The sequence below is a fragment of the Amphiura filiformis genome, chromosome 19, assembly GCF_039555335.1.
Source record: "Amphiura filiformis chromosome 19, Afil_fr2py, whole genome shotgun sequence".
Taxonomy (NCBI): Eukaryota; Metazoa; Echinodermata; class Ophiuroidea; order Amphilepidida; family Amphiuridae; genus Amphiura; species Amphiura filiformis.
In genome coordinates this window covers 8,502,340-8,526,577 of record NC_092646.1, presented here as the reverse complement: position 1 = coordinate 8,526,577, position 24,238 = coordinate 8,502,340, and the positions used below count along the sequence as shown (strand labels likewise).

The 24,238-nt window shown below is 35.4% G+C and overlaps 1 protein-coding gene across 1 annotated transcript in view; it reads right to left on the bottom strand.

Moving 5' to 3' along the window:
- Nucleotides 1-24,238, bottom strand: part of LOC140140877 (F-BAR domain only protein 2-like) — a 107,108-nt gene that overhangs the window by 44,319 nt on the left and 38,551 nt on the right. The window contains 8 exon segments of the mRNA XM_072162626.1: nt 3,285-3,359; nt 12,768-12,783; nt 13,381-13,498; nt 14,328-14,424; nt 16,141-16,239; nt 19,013-19,092; nt 21,426-21,531; nt 22,124-22,195. Coding sequence (XP_072018727.1) covers nt 3,285-3,359; nt 12,768-12,783; nt 13,381-13,498; nt 14,328-14,424; nt 16,141-16,239; nt 19,013-19,092; nt 21,426-21,531; nt 22,124-22,195 — 663 coding nt within the window.

The following is a 24,238-nucleotide window of genomic DNA, read 5'->3' as shown; positions in this document are numbered from 1 at the left end:
ATCCTGTTCTCAAAATTTTCTCGATTATTATGGAAAATGTTCCAATTTTGCCTCAATCTAGCTAGAATATTAAAAATTTTACTCAAATTTTTTGGAGAAAATTTGTAAAAACTAAGACAATTTGGGTTAAATTGCCTTTATACTTGGGATGGTACACATTGTATAAAATGGGCTATTCCATTTGAAATCCATATACCCCTATGGAAGACAAGACTTTAATATCCCACACAGGGGGTATAGATATCATGCAGAGTTACCCATACAGGTAATCCCATTTGAAATTCAAACTCCTTGTGTGGGAGGTTATGTCTTCCATACGGGGTGTATGGATTGCAACAGGAATAGCAGATGAAACATATATAGTGCAATGAACCATTTACACCATACAGACAAAATCATTACCATATGAACATGATGTAATCAATCATGCATCATAACATCAAACAATAATTACACCAAAATTAAAAATATATAATAATACAGAAGGCAATTACCATTAAGCATGCATAAATATAATTCAACAAGCAAATTAGCAAAACACATTACAAGTGCAGTGAGAGGCAGTTCTGAATCGCTGTCGGCAGAGAACAAAGGTTCGTCGACTTGTTTCTGCTTATTAACCAGACGATACGTGGAGTGGCTGTATTTCCATGATGAGATGGTCTTACCACGGGTACGCTGGTTGGTCACCTGAACTTGTTCTTCGGGGCTCTGCTGACGGATTTAAATCACTGGTTAGTACTGATGAACGTGGCACAAAAAGTTAGTAAATTTGTACACATTGACAGTTGTGTGTAGGACCCTGTATAATAGGATCTCAAATTGACACTTAAATGCAACAAGGTGTTAAGTGTAAAATAGCTACACTATTCTCTTTAATTGATGTCTCTCTAATAAAGGACCCCATCTTAAAAAGTGACAAAAATGTTCAGTAATTTAATAGTATAGCATGTAAACATTTAAGTAATATGATCGTGTAATTGCTTGGACAAATTCCTATTCTAACTTGCATTTCCATCCAATTCATCACCACAATTATATAACAAGCTCATATTATTGCACGTATGTCACTGGTTTCAAGCAATTGAATGGTTTTTTTTCCCCATTATATTAATGGACAAAAAAACCCACAACACTATTTACCATTAAAAAAATTGTGTCTATCTTTCTAAAGAACACATTGCCCGCTTAAGTAAGACCTAAGACCAAATAGCAGTATATAAGTAACATTAGGATAATGTACTGAGTGAGTTCTGGAAGTCTTCAACTGTTCCAAGTAGTTTGTGGTCATGTTAGTATAAGTTAGTAATATTCCACATGCATCTGAAGTCACATTTGCACAAGAACCAATAACATGCCACAGACATATAATAGTGTTGCCAACACATTGTTTGAAGCAATAAAGGTGGATGGTCTAATTTGTTCACATGGTAATTCCTACATAGAAGTGCTTTTCATGAAGGCCTATACACCAAACCAGGGTTGTGCCGTGGCTTTGTGGGGTTGAGCCTCCTCCCTTCTGGTTAAGACCAAAAAACATGAAAAAGTAGACCCGTGGGTTGAAGGTTTCTGGGCAGGCACACCCCAGCAAACAAAGCAAACACATTATGTTCATATGTACTATCTCTAAAAGGTTAATGAGTTGAATTGAATAGGAAACATTTGGGTTATGCGAAAATATGAGCCCTTCTTCAGCTGTCACAAATCATATATTTGGTGGGGTTAGAGGGAATGAGGTTGTCACTTGGGTCACCCACCTTTAAAATCACTCTATGAAGCTTCACCTTTAACCATAACCTGGGATGTGGTAACTCGATTCATCTTTTTGGTAAATCTCATAGGCCTCATTTGGATCCCTGATGTCCCCATATCACACCGATTCGCACATGAAATGCGCAGTAACGATGTTCACTAACGATGTGCACATAGGCACGATGTCAAATGACGACATATGGGTTCCATAAGCAGAGGCTTATAGGATTTACCGAAGAGGTGAATTAGGCTGTGAATTGGGCTACCAAATCACATGCTCAGCAACACCGAATCATACAAATCATATACATATAGAACTGGCAACACCATGCATATCAGTCACGTAACAGGTGCAAAGAAAGCAGGAAAGGCAGCATGGGTAATCAACTCACCAATACATGTACTTCACTGATATTGATAAAAGAACCCATAGAATAAAGCTGTGGACTTGACGGTAGCATGGCTACCTTATTAATTTGATGCTGTATAGGGATAAGGAAGGCAGTTGCATAAAGGTCACAAGGTCAAAGAGCGGCAACAGAAAAAGTGTGTAAGCTTTGCAGATTCATATTTGAGATTATACTAGTATTTGGCAAGGTTATTATCGCATAAAAAGAACTATGTCACACCTGGGTCACACGATGCTATGCAGCTTGATCAGGGAGTGAAGTGCCGTTGCGATGACGGCGTGACTCAGTTAGACAATTCTTGCCTACTACTGAGAAAATGGGCATTCCATTTAAATCCATACATCCCCTGTGAAAGTCATGACCTTAATCTTCCACACAGGGAGTGTAGATTTCAAATGGAGTCACCCATTCAGGTAACCCCATTTGAAATTCACACTCCTTTAAGTGGAAGATTAAGGTCATGTCTCCCATACGGTGTGAATGGATTCCAACTGGAATAGACCAATGTAAGCACATATTAAACTATCAAAGATTGGTTGATCCATAGGTAGGGTCAAAATCATCCAATTTTACCGTATTTGACCAGTTTTTTTCATGTACTCCCCCACCCCTTTATAATGGGTGGGCATTCCCCCTGGATCAGCCCATGCTTTGATGACTTCTTTCTGACAACTTACTTTCTTTTTTATGCATAGCAACAAGATGGAATAAGGTCATATAGGGAACTGTTAATCTCATTTTCATAGTAAATCTGCAGTATGCTTACACAAGCTTCTGGTTAAAACTCACAATAGCAAATTTCAATCATTTCATATTATTACTACAAATTTAACTTTGAATTGGATATTTGTAATCCATCATAAGATCATCATAAACAAAAACAAACAAAACGAACACACTCATTTTAAAATTGCATTAAAAAATGTCAAAGTGAAGCGAAGCAAATTTTGACACTCTATTAAATTCAATATTTCAATTCACACAAAATTTGTTTTACGGATCTCACAAATTATCCGAACAAAAAACTGTGCACAACTTATAAACAGCATGCATGCATACAACTGAGTTTAAGAACACAACATAAACACAGTAATATGATGAGGCATGCATAAAGAGACTCACCGCACGGACGTCAGGCATAGAGGTACTGGGCATGTTGTTACTTTGCTGGGATAGGGTTGATGAAGGACTAGGAGACTGAATAGATGAGAGCATGATCAGGAGAAACGAAAGAGAGTTGCATGAAGAAAGGAAAATAACCAAGTTATAAATAGTAGTTAACAGATGAATAATAGGATTAGTTAGTTCAACGATATTAAACCCAAAGAGTACCGACTCTGCCATATTTGTGTGTCACTCATGGAGGACAAAATAGTGTTCCTCCCGATTTATCCCCAAGCACCCAGTAAACTACCTTTTAAAATCTGTGCTTGTTTGCGTTATGCCTGTAAAGTGTTGTGACGAGGCACACTATCTTGGTCTCCACCGTGACAAACCAAAATGGCAGATTTACCATAGCGTTGTATAGAGGGCAACTCTGAGTCGGTTCTCTCTTTGGGTATAAATAATCTCTTCGAATTGGTTAATATATGTATTATATTGGTGTTGGTTTCACAAAGCAGGGTCCATTTCACTATCAAATGCAACCTTAAAGACTGATTGTAAATCTTTGTGAAATAGGCCCCTAAATATGATATGTCTTTTAATCAATGTATTAGAAGTTTAAGACTAATATATATGTCAGTCTTAATGGCTAAAATAAGTCAAAGTCCTTCAACCTATCCCAAGTCCACAACCAACGTAAGTCTAACATGTAAATCCTGGTTTACGATTTAGGACTATATTGTGAAACCAACTCCAGCAGATCCCTTTGTACCACAGATTTGGAAAATAATAGGTTAGCATAATTTCACTACTTCATAGTTGAAGATTTCAATAATAGCTCCATGCTGAAACACACCTGATAGGAACCCCTGGTATGCATTGTTGCATGTTAGTCATAATAAATTGATAGAATATATGCGCTTCCAACAATCAAGAAAGCACTATGGGCTAAATCAAGTGAAATCCATATAGCCCCACCATGACAAAAACCATGACATTATTGACTTTTTGAGATAATGGGCAAAAACTGTGACTAGTTTTAGTAGACTTGTACATGATAACCCATTTTGAGTTGTAAAAACTCAACTTTGCCAAAATGTCAATTTGTTCCTTTTGTCATGGCAGGGCAGTATACACCCTATGGAAGACATGACCTTAATTTGCCACACACAGGGAATGTGAATTTCAATTAGGATTACCTGAATGGGTGACTCCATTTGAAATCTACACCCCTGTGTAGGATATTAAGGTAATGGCTTCCATAGGGGGTGTATGGATTTCAACTGGATTAGCCACATGTAACTTTCAGTATGAAGAATTGACAGAGACTTTCCATTCTTATTCAATGGGTGCGTCTTGTAAAGAATTCACGTAATTTGATTGGTTTTCTGGTGTATAATATCTCACAATAGTTGATAGTGATATTAGTCAGGGCGGCATGCTTGTTGCTCCTCAATGATTGCGCGATAATGCGTTCGCGTAATACACGTGCGAGAACTAAGAACGCGATTCGGCGGCTTAGATGTTCGTGATGGTTTCGTTCATTTAAAACAACGGGGATGTCCTCACAAAAGTAACTTTATTTTTTTCTGAAAAAAGGCAGTTTTTCGTGCAAAAATTACATTAAAACGGAATAAGAATGAGAATAAATGATAGATTTTGTCTTTTGCCTATCAATATCGTGTCATAATGGATGGGCTGGCCATATTTTTATCGTAGTGGATACCGCTGCGCCCGGCATCCACTACTCAAAATATTGGCCAGCCCATCCATTATAACACGATATTGGATAGGCAAAAGACAAAATCCTATCATTTATTCTCTAAATTGCTTTTTTCATTGTGACAAACTCAGCAGAATTTTTGCTACAGGATTGATTTCAATGTTGTAACAACTGTAACAGTTGCAGAGTTGCCAGTAAATAGGGATATTGAGCCCAAAATTGCAGCAGGGAAATGCACTGTTTGTTGCAACGTAAAAAAATGTTGCTTTATAAACTGCACTTGGCAGGTGAACTATCAGAACTGTGAATCTAAATATTTTGCACATTTTATGTCCAATACAAATAACAATATAATACAAATATCTCATTTGAGTCTCATAAAGAAACCAGAGCATGTCATTGAGCTAAAATACTTGTAAGAAAGCTTCGAATCAATCAAATTTGTCATAAATTGTATGAATTAACAGAGAAAATGCCGGAAAAAATTGGTTAAATCAATGAAATTTATCACAATTTTAAAAAAAATTCAGATTTCAAAGATGACAACTTGATAGAACTGTGACTATAAGTCAGATGTAAGTTTTATGGTAATCTTGATTATGTGAAAAACATGTGGCAGACATTTTCCAACTATGCATTAAACCATCTGGATAATTACACATTATATTAGTAATCATCATTACACCAAATCACCAATGTGTTTCACAGACAGTGATAATCATCAACGACTGGCATAAAGCATTTGCGACCTGCTCCCATGAAATGAGAGTAGAGTCGCAAGTTGGGAATTGAGAGATTCCAATTGTTGCTCTACTTTGTTTGAAAACACCTGTATAGTCAGTGGTATGACCTTTGTGGCATTCACAATACCACTGCCAAATTGAGCTATTCCATTTAAAATCCACAATCCACCTGTGGAAGATTTAGAGAATAAATGATAGGATTTTGTCTTTTGCCTATCAATATCGTGTCATAATGGATGGGCTGGCCAATATTTTGAGTAGTGGATGCGGCAGCCGGTATCCACTACGATAAAAATATTGGCCAGCCCATCCATTATGACACGATATTGATAGGCAAAAGACAAAATCCTATCATTTATTCTCATTCTTATTCAGTTTTAATGTAATTTTTAGAAAAATGCCTTTTTTCAGAAAAAAATAAAGTTACTTTTGTGAGGACATCCCCGTTGTTTTAAATGAACGAAACCATCACGAACATGTAAGCCGCCGAATCGCGTTCTTAGTTCTCGCATGTGTATTACGCGAACGCATAATTGCGCGATCATTGAGGAGCAGCAAGCGTGCCGCTGTTGCGTGGCGGCGCGCGCCCTGACTAATATCACTATCAACTATTGTGAGATATTATACACCTGAAAACCAATCAAATTACGTGAATTCTTTACAAGACGCACCCATTGAATAAGAATTGGAAATATCTTCCACAGGGGGAGTATGAATTTGAAATGGAATGAACATATTAGGCAGCCCCATTTGATTTTCATGCACCCTCTGAGAAAGATTCAAGCTGAATCTTCCACAGAGGGAGGGTGGGTTTCAAATGGAGCTGCCATAATGTGCTCATTCCATTTTAAATTCATACTCCCCCTGTGGCGGATATTTCCACAATCTTCCACAGGGGCAGTATGGATTTTAAATGGAATAGCCTGATACAGGTGTCTTCAAGCAAAGAACATCGACTCAACAGTTGGAATGTCTTGAAACTCCTCAACTTGCAACTTTATGCTCATTTTGTGGGAGCAGAACTAGGTCACATTTTACTATTCAGAAAATTGGTTTGCATAAAATATACTTAACCCCATAAGAACTACCTGCCGATTGGCCAAAATGAATATCGTGTTGAGACCTTCCCAATTGTTGCTCTTCTTTGTTTGAAAACACCTGTATAGTCAGTGGTATTGTGCTCTGTATTCAATTCTGTTCTCATTCACAAAGGACATACCCCTGTTAATACAGGTGAGCGTACAGTCACAAGTTTGGGAGTTTTGAGACCTTCCCATCGTTGAGTTGCTCTTTGTGTGAAGATGCCTGTATAGTCAGTGGCATGTCCTTTTTGCTTTGTATTCACTTCTGTTCCCATTCACAAATGACATGCCACTGCCAATACAGGTGTCTTCAAGCAAAGAACATCGACTCAACAGTTGGAATGTCTTGAAACTCCCCAACTTGCAATTTTATGCTCATTTTGTGGGAGCAGGTCAGATTTTATTATTCTGAAAATTGGTTTGCATAAAATACACTTAATGGAGTCAAATTGTGATTGTGGTCTATGGGTGTTCCTATACACAGGGGAGTAATGGTATGCTGAATACAAGCCTAACCCTTACCCTAATGCTAACCCTAATCTAATTAATATTACTCATCCTATCCCTAAATTCAGCCCTTACTTAGTCACACTAATTAGCGTACCGTTACTCAACTCTGTATAGTGATACCCATGAACCATGTCAGAGCATTATTATGTTTTGACGAGTCAAAGTGTGTAAAAATATTGGATCTAAAACATAATAATGATCAAGTAAGAGAACATACTCATGCAAGTGATGGTGTAGACACGTCACAAACTACATTACATAAGACAAGGGAAGAAATTAGAATTGTGCTTTTTGCAGCAAAATTGCACTTTATGAAAACTAATTGTGATCTGGTCTACGAAAGAATACAGAAAACTGCATGCAGATCACTGACAAAACTGGAATTCAAGGTATAGGTAGGTGCTTTACCCCTTAGAAATGGCACATACTCATATAAGTGACAGGCTGATGACATAAACTACATTTATAAGACAGGGGACAGCAAAAATGTGCAATTATGTTCGCCCCACTTTTTTGTTTTAACTAGAAACAGCACATACTCATGCAAGAGCTATAGGATGAAGACTGAAATTACACAAGACAAAGGGACACATATGGGCAATAAACTTGCACTTTCCTTGGTTGGGGGGGGGTTGTCTCTTTGTCCTCTCCTAGCCTGTGCCGCTACTTTGAAACCCAATTTTAAGGAGACATTCACAGATTTTGAGGTTTTAACAATTTTTGCACAGTATATTTCATGAACTACTCTTTCACTTTTTTTGTTTTATTGCTGAAAAAATCCCCAAAATTGATAATGAATAAAAAACATGTAAATTTTGACCTTCAGTCCATATTTTGAAAAATAAGAAAAAATTTCAAAAAATTAGAGGAAGTAACAACTTGATTTTTGTCACTAGAAACAATTTTCAATTTTATCATTTAGAAGTGTAAGCATATTTAATTATAATGCACCGAAATTTTGGAACTGCTTCCCAATTTCGCCGCAAGTATACTGATAAACCACTGTTGTACATGCACATGTACACTCAACACATTTAACTTTACAGGTGCGATTTGACACTGCGGCAAGCGAAATAAGCATGTACATCACTACCGAACTTGAGGTGAATCAAATTATAGAGGCAGCAATTTGGTAGACTCCCACTTTCCATCCCCAACATAGCCTTTAGCCTTTTTGTTATTTTAAATTTAGTCACCCTTCAAACCTTGCCGTCCTATTCAACCATTAAAATCACCGAGTGGTACTGGGGGAGATTATTTAATACGTACACTGGTAAACAACTGAATCATGCAATCATATAATGGAATGCGTAGAAAAGCGTGGGTCCACTGCAACAAAACTATGAATGTCCCTTTAAAATTACATATTGATCAAACACAACTGCACAAAATGATGGGACAATGGGCATCCTGTAAGAAACAGTCACAATCAGAGAAGATCTTACCCTTCCCAGAATCCTTTGCAATAAGATACATCACCTCATTTCATCAAATGACATCCCCTTTACTTTATACGGATTCCCTTTGTTTTCATTTTGAGAATAGACTAGCTAAACATAGGTCGATATTCAAGATAAAAAATTTTCAAGATCTGGATTTACTCTGTTCATTGAGGTACATTTCGTCACTATCGACCTATGTTACACTACAAAGTAATTCAGTACAGATAACTGAAATGAAGAAATGCATTATGGGAAGTGTAAAGATATCACATTACTCCAACTTCATATTGAAAGGTGTAATGCATGATCTTTCTAAAACTTCAAAATGATCCCAATTTCAAGAACATGTTTGAGCAATATTCAGACCGCTTTGGCAAAACAAAATGACCCCTATTTTGACATGTCAAGGACGAGTTCAGCAATGATATCAATAGGTACATGTTTATTTGACTGTCAGAATATCTGAATGCATGCTAAACTTGTCAAAACTTTGTTGCAAAAAATGTGACAAAGTAGCCAAAAAGTTCACTGTCTTTTATTTTTTACAATGCAGAGATTTTCTAGATTGCTATGTTTTTTCTTGATTGCATGTTTTTTTTTATCATTTTGAGGATTTTTTTTTAACAAACCCACATTATCTGCTTTTGCATACAATAAACATCATAATGTTACTGACAACGATCTGACCTTAAATATATGTGACACAAACTGATCCAACAAAAACCAAAGTCACAATTTTTTTTTAATTCACTACTATTACTTACTTATTCAGTACTTAAGCTTACTGATGTTACAATCCTGAAGTCCCTGGTATACATGGTTACCAAATTATGAACTTCTTATATGCCCATTTTCTTATGTCTGTTATTGCTTTTTGCTTCTTACTTTTGCCTTTATCTCAATTTCAATATTGCTCTCTTTGGTCCGATTGGATCAGATTATGTCATATCTCTCACAAAATGTAGAATGATCATGCCTACACAGTCAATGAATATGAAGTTGAAGCACTACAGGATAACAGCCCAACCACTCACTGACTCACCATGTACATTTCATGGAGAGAGCTCGATCATGATTAGTGATTGTTGCCGTTTTCTTTTCGACGACAACTTTAGCTGAAGTTGTTATTAGTCCATGTTTGGAAGTAAATAGGACAAGAACAAACAAACAGAATGAATTAGAAGACAAACAAATGTGTTATAAAAAACCAGATGATGCAGTGCAGCTAAATGTGCCAGTGAGTTTTAGGTGAAATTCTCAAAAAGAAACACTGGAGAATCATCAGTCAGTCTACCAACAGCATTACATCGCTGATGACGAAGAATGGTTTCTCTGAAATATTCGGTTCAAAAAGCTAGTGTTGTTGACCAGTTTTAAAATATACTTTTGCAGATATAATTACTATCTTCCTTGCAGCTCGGTGCCAACAATAAGGCAGCTGTATTGCGCGGCTATCTACATGTATGTGGCCTCTTTAAACACATGCGTAAGTATGGCAACGCTTGGATCAAATGCTAGCGATTTGAAGATGCACCCAATGCAATGTGCACTAATGTCACAGTGAAAAATAGTATAGATGATTATTTGGTAGATTTTCAATGAACTAGTCCAAAGAAATTACATTTCAATGACTACCATCTTTTTCGATGCTACAGTTGAAAATATGATTGGTGTAAAGCTGTTGTTGACTGCTGCTTAGTAACAAGATTGCTGAGCATGTATATGATTAACTGCTATGAAAAAGCTGAAATCCACCTCTTCTTTCTTACCTTTATTACCGTTTTTTCTCTACATTCAATCTTAATTTCACACATTTGAGTTTTTGGTGCAGGGGCGGATTTAGGGGGGGCGCGCCCCCCCTCTATTTTTTGCCTAGCAACGGGCGCCGCCCAACTTAAAATACAAGAAATTAAAGAAATTAAAAAAAATTAACAAATTCGGCCATGAACAGCAAACAATGGGCCAAAACCGTTGAGTTTTCGAGGGGGTAACCCCCTTAACACCATTTTTTCGTTGTTGACCAAACGGCGCCCCCTCTATCAAAAATTCCTGGATCCGACCCTGTGGTGAGTTGCTGAACATGACAATGTGTAAATTACATAATAACATATACATTTGAGAATTTCACCAATTATTTCACCCCCCCTCAAAAAAAAAAAAAATTAGTGCATCAAATGTAAACAAGTGTGAGTTCTGAAAGGCAATGTTATGTTTACAGCAGCGTAGCTATGGTTACAATTATATAGCATTTAACCTTAAGGGGGTACTACACCCCTGGCCAATTTTGTGCCTATTTTTGCATTTTTGGCTCAAAAATTATAGCACATTGGTGACAAGTAAGATATGTATATTATACTTATAGGGGCAAGGAATACACCTACTGTACTGCAAAATTCAGCAAGTCAAAGCAAGTAGTTATTGATTTATTGATCAAATATTGGTTTTCCCTCATTTTTGACTGTAACTCCACAACTATTGTCTGTGCTGAAATAAAAAATTTCCATTGCAGAAGTTGTAGTCCTTGCCCCTATAATATACATATCTTACTTGTTCCCAATGCGCTATAATTTTTGAGAAAAATGCAAAAATAGGCACAAAATTGGGTAGGGGTGTAGTACCCCCTTAAACAAGCTTTTGCCAAAAGCTGATAATAAAAGTTCTTGAGACAATAAGCTTATTCTGACAAACACTTGTCTGGTTTATATTATAAAGAATGACATCAAAAATGCATCAATTAAACAATACAATCATAAAGGGCTATTCCAGTTGACACCCATACACCCCTATAGAAAACATGAACTTAATCTCCAACACAGGGGGTGTAGATTTCAAATGAAGTCAACCGTTCAGGTAACCCCTTTAGAAATTCACACGCCCTGTGTGGAAGATTAAGGTTGTGTCTTCCATATAGGGCCGGCGTCTGCACCGTTTTTTGATGTCGACATATTTCGTATCTTGACAGTGTGTTGACATACATTTGGGTTCCGAAAAAATACCAGGACTTTTTTTTCTTTCATGATTTAAAAAAATTTAACCTAAAAACATCTAGAAACACCATCAGCAATTTCAGCATAATTCAAGATGGACGTCTTCATAGCGAGCACATAGCGATGAAGTGTACAATTTACACCGGAAAACAAGGCAAAATCCTGCCAAAAGTATGACCCCTGAAGGCAAATAACATGAAAAGTTGGCGAAATAATATGTTAAAGATAAGATTTGGCATTGCATTTTGTTGAAAATACATTGGAAATGGCCAATATTTTGAGTGAAAATGAGCTTCCCTGACGAAGTTTTACTGGGCCATTGCCTGAGCACTATGTCGCCATGGACGAAGATCTGTCAATATGTTGACAAAATTCACTTTGTCGACAGATTCCGACAGAGCACCTGTCGACGTTGGCCTTACTTCCATAGGGGGTATATGGATTTCAACTGGAATAACTACCCAATAAATATGCGACATCAGCAGACACTATCAGCTAGTTAGTAGTTTTTAACCTATAATGAAGAAGGAGGCGACCTATATGCTTCACCCAAGCAGGACGTAAGACAATGTTAGACATAATTAATATATGCAAGGATCAAAAATAAACAACGCAAGCCCAAAATAATAGATTTTAACCTGACAGTTTCCTTTATGTACATAAAAGTGGACAAAATTATTATGGCCAACATTTTTGCAAAAGGTAAATCAACAAAAAAAAGCATAATTATTTTTTACATCTGAAACATAAAGAAAGCACATTGTTATAAATATTAATACACATATAAATAAAATTCCTGTCAAAATAATAGAGAATTATGGTTGTCAAGATAATATTACAGCAAACACTTGCAACAAAATAATGCACACAATTACATGTTGTGTATGACACACATTTTATGAAAAACATAGCATATTTGAAAATAAACAACAACAATAATAACCATAACAATAATCATAATGATAAAAATAATTATTTTTATAAAAACAGACAGAAAAACAAAACTGAACTTACCAGATCAGGTGAATCTCTGTGAATAAAAAGAGCAAAAAGAAACATGTATTAACAACAAAATAAAGACACAAGTTTGTCTGTCTTTGTGTCATTTTTGATGTTTCCTATTTTGTAAGTTAATTGTACCATGCAAGTTGGTTTCTACAAGCTTAAGTTTGTTCGGCCCATACAAGGCGGATATTATTTGGAATTTGTTACTCCGCGCATCAACAAAGTCCCAACTCACGCTCGCGTAAATTCACATAAGCGTGCGCCAGTCACGCAACACACAACTAGCGTGAGCATTGCGCCCAACTGCATGCAAGCCATTCTATATCAATACACAGTGCTATGAGTCTTATTTTGTCCACCTTATATAAACCGAACAAACTTTAATGGTGGTTTCATAGCATCATAGGGGTGTGAGCCTGAGGTCATATGGTTTTTGTTCATATCAAAATCTCAATTTTCATGGGGTAAAGTGGGATGGGGTACTGACAGTCAAGTCATCCACACCCTTGTTGACATTTTGTATTCATCTTTAAAGTTGTAAAAATAAGTGTTTCTTGAATATGTGACACAATCATTGAACAAAAAGGTCAAATTTCCCCCACTGCTAAAGTTGTCTACTTACCCAGGAGACCCATTTTTGTCTTTTTTGTTCGGTTTTGGTTTCTTCCGTTTTTTCTTCTTTTTCTCCGGATCTGGCATGGGAATGTTAGATGTGTCGCATTCTTCAAATTCTATTGGACCTACAGCAAGAAATCAATCATTCAAGTTATTGGACTGATCCATTTTGAAAACCACACCCCCATGGCCACTCTGGAAGATTTTGGAATCCAACCAGATTCTACTGTTTAAAGAATTCCAGATCAAGCAATTTTCATTAACCCATAAAAAGTGTACAAGGGGTGGGATATTTTGAAATTCCAAACAAAATTGTCTAATTTGATGCCAAATTCAGCTGGATTTGATAAATTACAATTTTTAGCTGGAATTTCACATAAAACTAGCCCCAACTAGCGGGCCTATTTTGGTGGGAAAAACCTTTGTTTCTTTTCTACTTTGGAGACCTTGCACCAATTCTTGAAACTGTTGGGCCAATTGTGCACCATACGGCTTCATGGGAAACGCTGGATTGGATGAATAATCCACATTTCAGGCAGGTAATTGTTAGGTCAGGACAGTAACCTTTTGGGTTAACAAGTGCCAAAACGAGTTACGGTACTGTGGCAGTATTCATAACAAACACTTCACTGAAGTGCAAACTTCCCCTTAAGCTAAGTATCTCTCTTTCAGTAAGTGTAACACTTTTAAAAGTAAAATCCTTGGAGGCTTTAGCACAGATTTTCCATACAAAATATTTTGTGTTATTGAACCACCAAATGATCAACAAGCACTACTTCAGATTCCAGAAAACTGCACTAATTTGAAGAAAAAAAAAAGGCTTAAAATTGCTACTTAAGAGTTTTGATTGGTTACTCAGATAATGATATCATGTAATTAGCCAATTATGGGCACTGTAAGAAAGGCAATAGTAATAGTACCCATGGTGTTAAATGGAATAATAACATATCTTACCCGGTTTCTCCTTGCCTGTGCCTTTTGATTCAGAAAACATTTCTATAAGTTTTATTTCCGTCAATTCATCACACTGCTGACAAAATTCATTATGCACCTGTCGACAAGAGAGGGGAACATTTTTAATTTTTTAATGAAAATACTTTGGAAAAACATTTCTTAACAATTTTCTTAATAAAAATGTAATTTATACTGGATGTCTCAAATCTGAAAAATTGAAATAATGCAGAAATGCATAGCACAAAGCCTACAAGAAACATATTTGTTATTTGTTTTGCAATGTGAAAGCTTTATCAAGGATATTGATAGAACCTCTTCACAATGTTTGGCTGATATGGCCTCTTTATTAATAACATTTGTATGCAATTTATAAGGACTGATTTCTGTAATATTTATGGGTCTAACATAGGAGTTAATAATTATATTTAGTCGCTAGTGGTGGCAATGCCACTCCTTAGGCGCACAATTAGGCTACTTGGCGATCACTTAAACCGTACTTGGCCTAATTTCGCAAGTGCACTGCATGTCAATTTGACACATTTTCTCAATTTAGCAGAATTATAAAGGTTTTAAGTATCTGAAGCTCAAAATTGAAATACCAATAGGTTTTGTGACCATTATTGATCACTGGAAGTTTCTATACTGTATATTTCAGAGTCATACAACTCTTTTTTTTTTAAACATTCACAGTTTAGACAGATTCCGAGGGTCTATTGTGCGATTCCATTTTAAATCTGTCATACCCTTTGGAAAAATTAAGAAAAGTCTTCGACAAAGGGAGTATGTTTTTCAAATGGAATTCTTTGATTATTTTGAAAGCTATACTCACAGTGTAATTTCTATTTGAAACCCATACTTCCTCTGTGGAAGATTTCAGCTAAATCTTCCACAGGAATAGTGTGGATAATGGATATTAAATAGAATAGCCCATTTTGGTTTATTTTTTTAGGTCACAGTTCTTATATTCCTGGAACAATGGTTTTCTGAAACTTGAATAGGGTTAATGTTACCAGTGGAAATGGCAACGGAACTAATTTTGACCTACTATTTCCCCCAAGTAACATATAATCACACACATAATTCACAAGTTAACCGCACATTGGTTTTAAAGTGATAAAGATTAGGCCAAGTAAAATCAAATGTGTTTCTCATCTGGATTTTTTTTTACATCGATGAGGGAAGAAAATGATTGACACACAAATAAAAAATATTGATTTAGAATTTGGATTTTTTTCCAGTATTTTGGAAAATAACAAATAACAATAAAATTGGTGCGGCATCAAAAATTGGTGTGGGCAGGGACGTGGGTATGACAAAATAAACCAGAACGTTAATTTACTGGTCTGTTTTTGGTTGAAAAAATACTCTTTAAAGATTTGATACCAAAAATGTCAAATATTAAAAATTATGATCATATTTGCTGTAAAAATTAATACCACAAGGATTCACAAAAATAATTGAGCAAAAAAAGGGACATCACATATACATATATTTCAATTCATATGGCGCTTTTTACATAGTTTCAAAGCAAAACATCAAATCATCAAAAAGATGCAATTTCTAAAGTGATTTGGCAAATGTTGACCAAAATGTTTAACATGAACACCATGTTTTACTACCAGGGATTCTTACGTTTGGTTTGAGCAGGGATGTGCCACTGAGTATTTGAAAGTGGACCAATCAATATACCAATTTTTCAAGAAATTTGGACCCATCATGTACCAAAAGTCAAAATTTTCAGCCAAATTTAACACAAATTGTCTTAGTTTTTATAAATTTGCCCCACATTGTAGGGATTTATTTCAATACTCACAGTATTTATACTATTTTGACACTCTCTGAGAGCTACATTGTACTGCTTCAGAAAATCCTTCAGCTGCTTGAGATGACTTTCTTCTAAACTTTGGAATTGCTGCGGAGATGAAAAACAGAACACATTATCAGCCTCTAAGAACTATTTTGATTGGTTACAAAGAGGGCTATTTGATGTATTGAGCCAATCAGAGATATGGTAAGAGGAGTCAGTAGGGCTGAAAGGGATAAAGTTAAAATTATCAGCCTCTAAGAACTGTTTTGATTGGTTACAAAGAGGACTATTTGATGTATTGAGGCAATCAGAGACATGGTAGGAAAAATCAGCAGGTTATTAAGCTTAAAATTGTTATTTATAAAAGCTCAATTTTGATTGGTTACTCAGATGATTATATCATGTAATTGACCAATCAGGGTCACTGTAAGAAATTGTAATGCCCATATCGATATGCCACTACAAAGCAGGAAGTAGGGCTTTTAAAACTATGTTTTATAATAACAAATTATGCAGAGAGGAAACATTCTCAAAAGTGTATTCATATAAACATCAACAGAAATCTTGTCTTGGAAAGACAATACTTAAAGCCATATTTCTTGGAATGACAATACTTAAAGCCATATTATAACATTTCCATAAAAATAGAATTGTATTTTTTGGTATAAAATGTTAGTTTTCACTGTCAGATATGTCTTTTTTTAATTTGGGCTCAAACAGACAAGGCAAAACAAAGAAAATTGCTATTTAAGGGGGGTCGGTCTTTTGTGCGTAATTATAGAGGGCCAGAGGATTCACTCTATCATTATAAAAAAATATTTAAAGAAATCAAAGAGCCCTAGGAATAAAAATTGTAGTGTAATTCACGCCAGATACAATTTCTTTTAATGACAAAAATGAATTTTTGTAATCGATCAAAAACCAAACGTTTTATACAAATTTTGAATTTAGCCTGAATCAGTAAATATGACACCTCTACGCCCTTTTTCAGGTCAAGGCTGTTTTTACCATTATGCAGCGAATCATTGTTGAAGCTATTTCACATACATGTCTAAAACACTCTAGAGAAAGAATTTTGCCATATACTGCTAAAATATCTTTTGTTGATTTCTAATGATATTGTCTTAACGTCGTAAATTTTAAGGTCAAATTTCAAAAATCAAAACAAAACATTGCGACGCAGATATTCCCCGACTTATGCAATTTCATCATCGTATCAGTGTCTTTATTATTTGTTTGAGCCCTTTTCCAAATGTTCGTACTATTTATACATAAAACGACCAATCTATCTTTACAAAATGCGTCATTTTAATGTAAACAAAAGGCTAAAGATAGCATTATGAGATTTATCTTTTATTATTACACTCTTCCATTCATCTGCCTCCGTGGCAGAGCGGTAAAGACCGGGACTGATAATCAATGACGCGTGGAATCGTTGGTTCGAGTCCCCTCGAAGCCTGTGGGAACTTTTTTTTTTCTTCGAAATTCATGATCGCATTCCACTTGCAAGCCACTCATTCGAACGCGAGTCATGTTGGTTCTTTTGATATGTCACGACTGCCCGCACGCCATGTACGCACTGTGTTATGCATGTTGTGTACATGTTCAACTAATATTTCCATCTTAATAATAAGACGACGGTTCTTGTGGTTTATTTAAAAACTCAGATTTTGACCAAACTACAGTACCTCAAGTCTTGATTTTTGTAAGGTATGTAATTAGTTGTCTAAAGTACATAACAATTGTGTAAAAAAAAAGAATTTTGAAAAATATTGAGGGCATCCTCCTTAGCAAATGTTATAATATTGCTTTAAGAATATGAAAAAAATAAAGCCACTTGAATTTTCAAAAGTACTTTTGTATTGTACTGGGAATTAAGAAGGAAATGCATCCATTTACCAATTCATTTCTTGTAAATACATGTAGTCAACAACTTAAGTTGTATTATTCCACGAAAAGTATGCTGATTCAAAACGTACATCCTCTCATGATCGAGAATTAGATACTTTGCCTATAGTACAAAACATTAACTATACTATATATTATATATGTCAACGCTATTTTGTATATTAAGCACTGTTGTGAACAATTGCGGCAACAGTTGTTAGGTACAGAAGTTCATAAAGCTGAAAAGGTCAGCAAGTTTACAAAGAAATTCTGATAAGCCAAATGGTTCACTGTAATTCTTTTATAGTGGATTCGTAAACACTTGAGAACATTCCTGCAATCCTATTGGTTCTTACCCGTGTGATATGACACGATATCACCCACTTTAGCGTGTGTGTGTCAAAGCGATACTCGTACTTGCTATTCGAAACAATCAGAGGTGCATAGCAACAACAGGACTGATCAATTTTATGCCCTAGGTAATTCCTTGTAAAACATGGGAATTAATATGATCAAAATTTGTAATACTTATGATATTTTTATTTGAATTGCAGTGTTTTTAAGAATGAGAATAAAGGTATTAACACGGGTGACATCATTATTTTTGGCACAAAACAACTTGGCTTTGCCTCGTTGTTTTACTTAAAATAATGATGCCGCCTGTGTTATACAATACATGTATGAGACGATAGATGCACTGGCTAAAAACAATACCTGTATTCTCTAATTATGGTTCTGCAAACAAGCCAAAAACAACTTTAAAATTCTGACCAACCGATTGACAAAATGGTTGACTGCAGCTCAATGCAAGTTTTGAATAATGGATTATGGTTCAGCAAACAAGGCAAAAGAACCTTTAAAAAATCTGACCAACCGATTGACCAATAAAATGGTTAACTGCAGCTCAATGCAAGTTTTGTATAATGGATTATGGTTCAGCAAACAAGGCAAAAGAACCTTTAAAAAAATCTGCCCAACTGATTGACCTTACCTGGCATGAATCTGTCATCTTTTTGTCAAAATCCAGCCTATATTTACCATACTTTTCTATACAGTTCTTATAGTCTTCCACTGAAAGAAAAACAGCAAAAAATATTTTCTGTTAAATTTTTAACAATAATTATTTTTATGTGGGAGCTAAGAGTACACCAGACAGTGCATTTTGAATACGAGGAATGTCCTTTTGATATCAAATAATTTTTATTTGCGATATAATACAAATTTGATAACAATTTGACATTTTTGATATATACAGTCCTTGCTTTGAAGTAAACTTCATAAATCTAACGATATGTACTTAAATGTGTATGTAGCTGGGATGAAAAGCTGGTGATCAATTGAAAATATTGACCTTTCATATTGAAGATGTATATTTTTTCCCAATAAGACCTAAATTCATAATCAGATTTTACTTTTCTAAATATAATGAAGCATTTGCGATGTACCTAATCCTTCCATGAACCCATTTTATTTCAATTATTAGTTTGTCGAAAAATGTACGAAAATCAGGCCGAATGTTAACAGTGTTTGAGTTTCCTAGTCTTAAAATTTATCGCAATTTGATTGATATCGCGATAAATTTTGCCGCCATATCGCGGCATGGAAAACCCTGGCGATGCCCACCCTTAAAATTTATGAGCATAGGGAGAATTTTGTAAGCTGCAGTATGATTCAACACTCACATAACAAGACACAACCAGGTTTGAACTTACTTTTCAAATCCACCAATAATCATAAAATCAGGAAGGTTTTACTTTCTTTCGATTACACAAATAGTTTGGTATCAAACTACTGACAAAATTCTTCAATACACTCATATAAACTTAAGTGTTTTGATGTAATCATAATATTATTAAAAATTATGACCCCAAAATACAAGTGTGGACTTTCTTTTTGTGAGCTCTGTGTTTACATAACCGAATGAGGTTTTTACAGATCTACCGGCAGTTTCCTTCAAAACACACCACACGTTTCCTTCCTTCCATTGAACTCACATATAAATGTCATTCACTTATCAATAAAAGGACAGATTAGGCCTGTCAAGACAAGAGTGGATAGGAAGCAATTCACATTGTGGGCTGGTGATTAAAGTGTTCAGTTCCTAGATGCTGCTTGATACTATGAAATATCAAAATGTCACAGGTTCAACTCAATGTGGATTTATAACTTGATTAGACTTCCAATTCATTTACATGATGAACAGGTTCAAGTCACGACTTAAACTAAAGTAGCTTTAGTAGGGATGGCTGTAGGATTGCTCCTCAACAGACTGGCGATAGACCTATAGACCTGGATTTCATTTTTCAGGACAGCAAAAACTGTCTGTTGATTTATGGTCTGGGACAATTAGTTGGTGGTCAAGAAATAATAAAAGCATTTCAGTGCTGTATGCTGCACGCAAAATAGATGTACAACTTACTAAATGTTTCAGAGCATGAAACTTGCTTACTGTAACCTGTTGAGTATAAAAATCATAATACCAGGCTGCAAACACATTAAAATACCCACAATATAGGATATGGTGAACCAAAATGGGGTTTTGCTGCAATTTGAGGTCAGAATTGAAGCTATTAATTTTGATTGGAAGCTATTGAATAAGTGCCATTGGACGTTAGACTGGTTTGGTTTAAATACTGACAGTTACTGTATGTGTTGGTTTAAATACTGACAGTTACTGTGCAACAAAAAGCATCTCTTGTTTACACTAAAGTGAGTCCTGGTCCCAACTAAATTCAGGTGAAGTACTAGTAGGACTCACTTTTTTTTCAAACTGGGTCTTGGTTGAAAAGCTCTTAACTGAAAGATAGCTAATTCTATTTGTGTCAGATGCAGGCTTCCCGTTAGTGTGCGTCATTGCGTCCATCAGATGCATATATTTTAAGTTTCAGGTGGACAATCAAGTATTTTGCGTCCATGTCACATGCATGTGTACGCAGACAAAACTTCGAAACTTAATCATAAATTTCTATTCTTTTATATTTTTAAAATAATAAAAGCCCAAAAATGTTGACCAACCTGCTAAGAATTGAAGTAAATTCTGCAATATTTGTAAATGCAACGTCAGGAAATCTTGCACTTTTGCATGCTTTCCGTGATTAACGATCGATGGATTAATGGGGAAGTTTTGATGAAGTTTTGTTTACTATCGTGCTTGACTGCCACAACGTATGGTTAATGTTTATTTAATTATTTATATGTATTTGAATTTATTTGTATTAAATTTGACTTGGCATGCCGCTGCGTTTTCCGGTATGATCAATCGTGAATTTCATCAGATGGACACACAAAAAATTGTCTGGACGCAAGTTTTTGCAACCTTGCCGGCAAGCTTGCGTTGTACACGGACGCACATTTTTTTAAGCCTTAACAGGAACCCTGGTCAGAAGTGTGTCTTTTTTACTTACTAGCTTTTTTGTATTTGTTCTCTGCTTTCTCTAGTTCTTTCGGCCCTGCGTTCTCTTTCTTGAGTCTTTCAAATTCTATACACCTGTTGTTGTACGCTTCTTTTAACTGTAAAAAATCAATCAATCAATCAATCCAATCAATCAATCCAATCAATCAAGCAATCAGTCAATCAATCAATCAATCTATCATAGCAGTTATGGTCCATCGTATTTTCAATAACTTGTAAACACTGAAAGTCAAGCTTCTTTACTTATTGATAAAGACAATAATTAGCTTAAACTTACAATTAAATGAAACACTTAAGGTGGGTTTTAAGAAAAGTCTTCCACAGAGGGAGTATGTTATTCAAATGGATTGGTTGGGGTTAATTATTTTGAAGCCCATATACCCCTGTATGGCTGTACCAGTATCTTCCACAACTGAAGTATTTCAAATAGAAGTTACCCAATTGTCTATTCTATTTGAAACCCATTATACTCCCTCTGCTTCCAGAGGTAATCAGGGATGCAAGCTGACATTGAAGGAAAAAGCCTGAAAAGTGAGTCAATCTGGGCCAAAAGCCTCCCAAAACGGGCTGAAAATAAAGAACAATGAGGGAATTTGGACTTCATGAAAGCAGGAATTCCTGCAAAAGCAGGAAAACTTGCATCCCTGGGTAATATGGATTTCAAATAGAATAGCCCATTATAGCACCTACCTTATTAAGATTATCATGTGTACTTTGTAAACTTGTGACTACATCAGCTGTGCCTTGAACCGCACTCTTCACCTGCATATGAACAAACAAACAAACAAACATTTTTAAATAGTGAAAATTGTTGTAAACTGATGATCTACTTTAAAATGGAAAAAATAATGAAGCAGAATTCCTTGTCAAAGGACACATGCATCAACAGACATTTTTACTACTTTCGTGATCCTAGCATCCTCTTTTTATGACATTTTTCAGTAGATATCCACAAAAAAGCTTATTCCCAAAATTTCAGTTGATTCCGATTTTGCGTTTGCGAGTTACAAATGTGTGTTACACTGCTCCATAGACAATGTGTTGCAATTTCGTTCTGGTGTACTAGAACTTAATTCAAATTGCACAATATTTTAGCTAAACGAATTAATCTGCAAGCAATTTTTGTACATAAACATTATGTAGCCAGAGGTTTCCAGTGGTATAAAATCTCAATTTTCCTAAATTTCCTAATTGTTCCTGATTATGTGCTATGCGTCAAGGATTTCAGTGAAGGTGATGAACAATCACACTGATTGGCTGATCACTTTAACAAGCTTAAGACAGTTAACCTGTTTCAGTCTGCTACAAGATTGAGGAATAGACGCCAAAATTTCAATTCTGATTGACATTCATCCACACCCTAGAAACAAGTAAATATTTGTTTTTAGCAGTAAATGTTATAACAACTTTATTTTCTACACAACAAACTACTTCATATTAATTGCATTACCAAATGGTTGCCATTCACTGTATACATATGGAATCAGTTAAACCCTTGAGTGTGTTACTATAGCAATTTAACAACGATAAATGTCAAAAGTGTGGCTGTGCAGCTATACCTATCGCTAGAAGCTGAGACTAGTATACAACTAGAATTATGTGGTTCATAATTAAGGTGCCCCCACTCAAAGCTTAGGTGTGTAAATACAAATATATGCAAGTAAATAAGGTTATTAATATTCACAAATATGCAAATAATATGACAAAAAACTATACAGCGCATCAGGCCACCATATGGAAATATGGTATCATGCAAATACATGCAAGCTCATTAATATTCATAAATATGCAAATAACATGACACAAAACTATACAGCACATTAGGCCACCATATCCAATCACCATGCCAAGTTTGAAATTGATCAGTTATTGAGCAGTATTTTTTTCTAAATACTTGAAATTAAAAAAATATTTTTAGATGAAAATGCTGTTTCCATGTTTTCCGTGTTATTTCTTTCCAATTTTCCGTTTACAAAAAAAAAAGAAAAATTGCCACCTTGAATGAATCCATACCATTCAGGAAATGGAGAGATGTAGTGCTCACTGTGCATGTATTCATTTATAGCCCCTGATCAATAAAGACACCTGGTACCAATCACCTACAACAAATATTAATGGTTTTCATTTTAGCTTCAACAGGTGTTCAGTTTCAGCACATGTGAGCAAAAAAATTACGATAAGGTTGACAATTTTTAATTCTGGAAGTTCTGCATTTATACAGTCCACCAACCTCTACTGTCATCACTAGGATCAACAACATGCTCATATCAGGGGCACAGTTCTTTAACCCCAATACATTTGTACATTCATTGGGTATTAAAACTCATACTCTGCAACTTCAGGTCAAATTTTGCACTATGATTGTTTAATTGAGGTTATTGAACTATGCCATTGGGATGAGGCCATTGTGATCCATAATGCATGAGATCAAGCATTGGCCATATTGACACACCATAAGTGAATCACATGCATGTGTAATTATGAATTGAATGTCTGAAGTGCTGAATTGGGACAATTAGCAAACCATTGCTCAACATAATGGGGGTAATAACAAGTGCTGAGAGATGGTATTTACATGTGTGTCATCGCAAGCTCGTCACAACAGGTGAAAATTAGGCTAAGAAAGACATTTTGACACATTTTCTTCTAGATTTTTTAATCTCACATGGTTAGTAGGCATGTTTTCTTACATGTAAAGTAAAAATATATTTTTGAGAGGCACAGCCATTATAAAATATTAAGTAACTTTGATTAGATCTGCGGCAATTCGTCTATTACAAATCGTTAACTAAATTGACCAACGTC